The 6,085-nt window shown below is 43.5% G+C and overlaps 1 protein-coding gene across 1 annotated transcript; it reads left to right on the forward strand.

The window, feature by feature from the left end:
• Positions 1-392: 392 nt before the first annotated feature.
• Positions 393-5,840, forward strand: LOC148015008 (pentatricopeptide repeat-containing protein At5g27110-like). Its single transcript, XM_087664991.1, has 3 exons — positions 393-742; positions 2,068-2,227; positions 2,327-5,840. The coding sequence occupies exons 1-3, from the start codon at positions 496-498 to the stop codon at positions 5,325-5,327; spliced, it is 3,408 nt and encodes a 1,135-aa protein (XP_087521117.1). The 5' UTR covers positions 393-495; the 3' UTR covers positions 5,328-5,840.
• The last annotated feature ends 245 nt before the right edge of the window (positions 5,841-6,085 follow it).

Below are 6,085 nucleotides of genomic sequence, written 5' to 3' on the forward strand. Positions count from 1 at the left end.
CCTAGGGTGGGGGTGGTCAACCCCCTAACCCAAGGGCCCAACAACACCTAGCTAGAAGCTTGTGACTTTGAACACTATAGGGAAAAAGAAGGGGAAAAAGCTAGTTTTCCTAAACGAAAGTGAGATGAGTGGACATAAAGAGGCCATCACATATTAGCTAGTGGTAAAGGTTCTGGCCTTGAACCTAAATGGGCATCTTGCTCAAAATACAACAAAACAAAACACGAGAATGTTAAAAACTTATTGTGCAGCTAGTATCTAAGGAAGCAAGTTAATTCAAAACGTGGTGAGAAGTGCATCTACAAAGTAACTCGGTGAGAAATGGCTTTAGAGAGTATTTGGGGCTCTATTTACACCACTGTCAACACGGATTGTATATAATGGTTCTGGGCGCTCCCGTTGGTTTATGAAAGGGTTTTTGGGGAGCGAAGTACAGAGAAAAACAGACAGACAGGGAAGACAAGATAGACAGAGCGAGAGATAGGGTCTCGGAAGATGGGGAGAGCCGTCGCATCTGCTCTCAAGAATGCTGCTCAGGCCAAGCACAGGTTGTCTTCTTCGGCTGCTGCTGCGGCTCGGTGCAGCTCCCAGGCTGGCCTTTTGTCCTCACCTGCATGTAACCCTTGCGGCCGCCTTCACCAACTGGGGCGTCTCCCAGGCCTCCCCCGGCCTCCCCCCTTTGCTGCATCCTTCTCCACCAGCGCTGTCGCTGTCGATGGCAGTGCATCGCTCGGCCAGAAGGGTAGCCAGTCTGTCTTCTCAATTCCTTTGTCGTTTTCTATGTTTAAATCTGTTTCTTCACCCTCTAATTCTTCCTGCAGACCGCAGATATGTCACTTCTTGTGGTTGTATGTGAAGGCATGACAGGCTGCTCACTAACTCTTGTCGGTTAAGTTGTTATCTAGTAGAGGAAATTTGGCAATCCTGGCTCTGCTACCATGTGCTGAGTGGTGCACAAAACCCGTGGCATTAGTTGGACTTAGATCAGGCCACCTAGTAACTCTTGTCAGTTAAGTCGTTTTCATAGTGGAGGAAATTTGGAAACCCTCGCTTTAGCAGAAAATCCTCCCGAATTTATACATTTCATGCTCTTATATCACAGGAATCGGGTATGAGGAAGGTGCATTTGGTTTTTGCAATTAGGAAGTTATTGTGATGGACTAGTTAATCAAATCTGGTTTTGTTGTATGACTTTAGTTCATGCCAGGTATCTATTATGTGGTGTCACGAGTTCGGTCAGTTATAGAATTGTAACCTCAACCATATTATCACTGAATATGGAATCCATATGCAAATGTCACAAACAATCCTTCTATGTAGGTCACCCTAGAAAATCGATCAGTCTCTTTTTCAAGTGGGATAGACATGAGCTTCTCTTTGTTAGATGGATACATTGAGCAGTCATTGACTTGTAGGTAATGGAGTGGTAATGTCATGATATATCACTTGGATGTAAAGCTCGCAGTAAGCTAGGGCAGATGGAGAGTGATTTGAACCTTTACGCAAAGTTATTGCTTGAGCTTTTTATTGCTGCTTGGGCAAGTTTGTTAGGTTGGCTGTTCAAGGAGTTAGGTTTTGGTAGACAATGTAATGATGTCCTTGTCAATTACATCGGTAACTGCTGACTTGTTTGTTTGCTCCTAGCTATGGTTTCTTGCAACTACGGTGGTTGGTGTTTTTCTTTTCCTTCCCTTTTTTTTCTTTTTTGGTTTTGGGGGGAGGGGGTTTTGCATGTTTGTTTAACTTTTGGTTGGTTTGGTGCCATGGAAGGCTGGTGTCACTATTTGCTGCTAAGGTCAACACTTGAATGTCCGAATGGTGTGCTAATTCAGTGACTATGACAGGACTCATGAGTACAATACAGGTTTATCTCTGTGACAGTAATACTAATAAGTGCAAGATGAGTCTGCTTCACCTTATCAAGACTTCTGCCTCTGTTTTGTGCGGTGGTGGTAGTGAAGATGCAGGAGGATCCCAGACTCTTAGCTGACCCCCTTTTTTTGTGCTTCTATCTCTTAGTTGTGGTGGAGTGTTTATATTATCTAATACAAGGATTTTGCTCTGCAGAAATTGAAACTGCTCGAGTTGATCCTGTGAAAATAGAAAATGGACCTACAGCTGCTGCTGCAGTGGAGGTAGAAGGTGCTAAACCCGAGTCTGTGAAAGCAGAGAATGGACCTGCAGCAGCTGCTGCAACAGAGTTACCAGCTCTATCGTCCCTCCCTAAGTACTGCCTTATGTCTCTTGCAAACTATTTTAACTAGTTCTGTTGCACTCCAGTGTGCTTATGACAGCTGAACATGCTCTTATGTCCTTATTTCTGCAGGATTGCTCCATCTGAGCATAATCTCAGGTATGCTGGTGTATTTGGCAACTTTCGAAAGCTAATTGAGGAGAAAAAATGGGAGGAAGCTCGGGCTGCACAGGCTGATATGCATGCAAAGTCAATGCGTGTGAACAGTACAATTTGGCAGGTTATAATTCAGCATACCATCAATATAAAATGCTTTGAATCAGCTGAGAAAGTTTGGGAGCTAGTTCAGGAAACACAATTTCAGCCAAATGCCTTTCTTGGGAGCCACCTGATTCGGATGTTTAACCTGCTTGGGAGTGTAGACCGAGCTAATGAAGTCTTTAGTCACTTGACAAGGCCTAATGTCTACACCTGGCATCACATCATACAAGCTAATGCCAATCATGGCCAAGGTGAACGAGCAATCCAGCTGTACTACAAAATGTTTGAGGTAAAGGGTGAGCCTGATGATTTTGTTTTTGTCAGTGCACTCAAAGGCTGCACAGTTGCACAGTCTCTGTCTGATGCAAAGATAGTTCATCACCATATTATGAGAACTGAGTATCAGTCTGCAGTGATGGTTACTTCTGCTTTGCTGGACACGTATGCAAAATGTGGAAGCTTGGAAGATGTTTGGAGAGAGTTTGAGAATTCTCCAAAGCGAGATCCGATTACATGGAGTGCAGCAATTGCTGCACTCGCGCAACGAGGAAAACCTGAAGAGGTATTTAAGCTTTATCAACAGATGATACAAGCTGGTCTGAAACCAAACAATATAGCTTTGATGGGTGCACTGAAAGCTTGTGCTCAAGTCGGGGCCCTTGAGCAGGGCAAAGTGATTCATAACCATGTTATCAAATGTAACCTACAAAAGGATGCACTTCTTGAAAGCAACCTGATTGACATGTATTCCCAGTGTAACAATCTTATTCGTGCAGTAGAAGTGTTTGAGAACTCAGATAAACGAGATGTTGTTGTATGGAATTCAGTCATTCATGCTTATGCACGTGAGGGAAGGTTGCATGAGGTTGTTAAGGTTTATGAGGCCATGATAAAGAAAGCTGCAAGAGCCAATGCACACACATATGTTGGTCTACAAAGAGCTTGTGCAAGTCAGGTGGCTTTTGATCAGGGCAAGGCATTCCACAAAACCAGTGACCACTGGGATTTCTTTGATAATCCTGAGGTTGGAGCTGCACTCATGGATATGTATGCCAAATGTGGGAAGCTTGAACAGGCTCGTGGTGTTTTTGAAAAACTACCAAAGAATGAATTGCTCTCATGGGTTGCATTGATTTCAGCACACATCCAAGCAGGAGAAGTTGAGGAGGCTATGAAACTCTTTGAAGAAATGCTATCTGGTGGCTTGAAACCTGACAGTGTTACATTTGCCACTGTGTTGAAGGCATGCTCACTGATGGCAGATCTTCGGAAGGGTAAAATGATCCATGAACAGATCAGAGAGAGTGGTTTTGAAAGTGATCCATTGGTTGGTAATGCACTTATTGACATGTATGTGAAGTTCAAGAGCTTCGTCGATGCACGTGCTGTCTATAAGAATTTGCCTAAACGTGATGCTGCAAGTGCATTGATGTCAGGATTTGTCCAGCAAGGACGGAGTCAAGATGCCCTCAATTTCTTCCAAGAAATGCAGCAAGAAGGGGTTGAACGGACTAACATTACCTTTTCAAGTCTGCTAAAATCTTGTTCAAGTGCATCTTCCTTGGAGACCGGCAAGATGATCCATGAACACATCAAAGCAAGTGGATTGGAGGGAGATCCTTACACTCGCATGTCTCTGATTGACATGTATTTTAAATGTGGAAGTTATCAAGATGCTTCAAAGGTGTTCGAGAGCCCACGAAATCAAAATGTTATGTTGTGGAATGCGATGCTACGGGGATACGTTGAACAGAATCAGCACAAAGAAGCCCTTTGGCTGTTTGAGCAAATGATTCAGCGAGGAATGCTACCAGATAGTGGTTCTGTACTTCCTATCATAAAAGCTTGCATTGGCATGAGAGCATCTGATGAGGCAAGACGAATTCATGCTTATGTTGTGGAAAAAGATCTGGAGGCAGATGCGGCTGTAGGAAGGGCTCTAGTAAGTATGTATGCCCACTTGGGTAGTGCAGAGGATGCTCGGCTTCACTTTGATAAGTTGCCAATGAGGGATGCTTGTACATGGAACTCAATGATTGGAGTTTATGCACAGAAGGCTGATTATCAATCTGCTGTTAAATGTCTCGAGGACATGCAGAAGGAAGCTAAGCCTAATGCGGAAACATTTGTTAACCTACTTGGTGCATGCTCTCAAGCAGGTATGGTGGATGAAGCCTTGCAACATTTCAAAGCCATGTGGACCGACTACAAAATTGCGCCCACATCAGAGGTTTATGCCTCTTTCATCAACTTACTTGACCGTGCAGGGCGTCTGAGTGAAGCAGATGCCATACTGGAAAATATGCCCTTGCCTGCAAATGCAGATAGCTGGCCTTCATTTATTTCTGCTTGCAAATCACAGGCAATATCCGAGTTGCCCTTGGGCTTTGAGACTGCTTTTGATTATGCTTTGGTTTCGGATGCATATGGGAATCCAAGGTTTAGAGAAGATGCAAAGAAGTTACAGGAGCAGAGAATATGTTTGGAGAAGTGGAATAATTCTGGTACGGTGATGTTAGAGGAGGCGACTGATTTAGTGTCACTGTATGGGACTGAACATGCCCAGAAGATTGATTGTATGGCCTGGCAAATTGATAAGTATGGTCGCCGTTTACCCCGTCCAAAGTCATCAGACAAAGCTAAGGAAGATGCATTGTGTGGGCACTGTGAAAAGCTTGCCATTGCTTTTGGGCTTCTGAATACTCCTCCTGGAACAACTCTGCGCGTTTCCAAGAATCTCCGTGTGTGTGCAGACTGCCACAGTGCAACAAAGATAATTTCAAAGATAGAAAAGCGCGACATCATCATTCGGGACGCCTATCGCATCCATCACTTCAAAGCTGGAGAGTGCTCATGCCAGGACTTTTACTAGGACAGAAAAGCTGGAGAGTACTGCATGTTAGCACTTCTTGATGATACTGACTTTCAGAGTCTGGTTCTGAAGTTAATTTATAGATAGTGCAGGTAGGATAGGATTCGCTGTGGGTGTTCAATCTGGAAGGCTGTCTCTTTTGTGTTTCTGTTTTTGCCATGGTCTATAATATATAACTATGCCATAACAATAGATTATGTATGTTCCTTATGGTGCACAGTTGGCATGTCCCCCTGATTACAGGTGTCTTTTTGAACTAGGTGAGCATAGTGACATGCCAAAGCAGCCGTTGAAGAGTTATTTATTGGGTTTTCCTGTCTAGATTAGATTAGAGCTCAATAATGATGGTATACACCAGTCTTTAAGATGTAAATGCTCTAGGAGAATTGTAGAAGAGCTATGGTCATTCAGACTCTGGCTCATGATGTTGAGCTTCAAATTGGGAAGGAGTAAAATGTAGGCTCAAAGAAGACATTTATTGTTTGTAATCCACTTAGTTGGAGTTCAAGAGTATGACAGGCTATCTCTTGATTGAAGTATTCATTTATATGTTTCCTGTGTTGACTTTTCTTGTGTGCAGTAGTGATATAATTTAAGTGATGGTGCTTGTGACCTGACTAGTCCCTTTTGTCAGATTCCCTGTATTCTTGTGGGAAACTAGCATGATATTTTGAAGGCCTTTATAGTTGATATTCACATATGGGATTCTGGTACTGAAGGTTGCTTGTAAGTGCAGAAGGAACTGGCCTACTAGTAGC

This window comes from Lygodium microphyllum, chromosome 24 (assembly GCF_053477565.2).
Source record: "Lygodium microphyllum isolate KBCC chromosome 24, Lygodium_microphyllum_v1.1.10, whole genome shotgun sequence".
Lineage (NCBI taxonomy): Eukaryota > Viridiplantae > Streptophyta > Polypodiopsida > Schizaeales > Lygodiaceae > Lygodium > Lygodium microphyllum.

What these genes read in the sequence shown, in the direction of transcription:
- LOC148015008 (XM_087664991.1), top strand. Translation starts at nt 496, where the DNA reads ATGGGGAGAGCCGTCGCATCTGCTCTCAAGAATGCTGCTCAGGCCAAG. An exon ending in TGCATCGCTCGGCCAGAAGG is followed by an intron (nt 743 to 2,067) that starts GTAGCCAGTCTG and finishes TTTGCTCTGCAG; the next exon opens with AAATTGAAACTGCTCGAGTT. An exon ending in GCTCTATCGTCCCTCCCTAA is followed by an intron (nt 2,228 to 2,326) that starts GTACTGCCTTAT and finishes TTATTTCTGCAG; the next exon opens with GATTGCTCCATCTGAGCATA.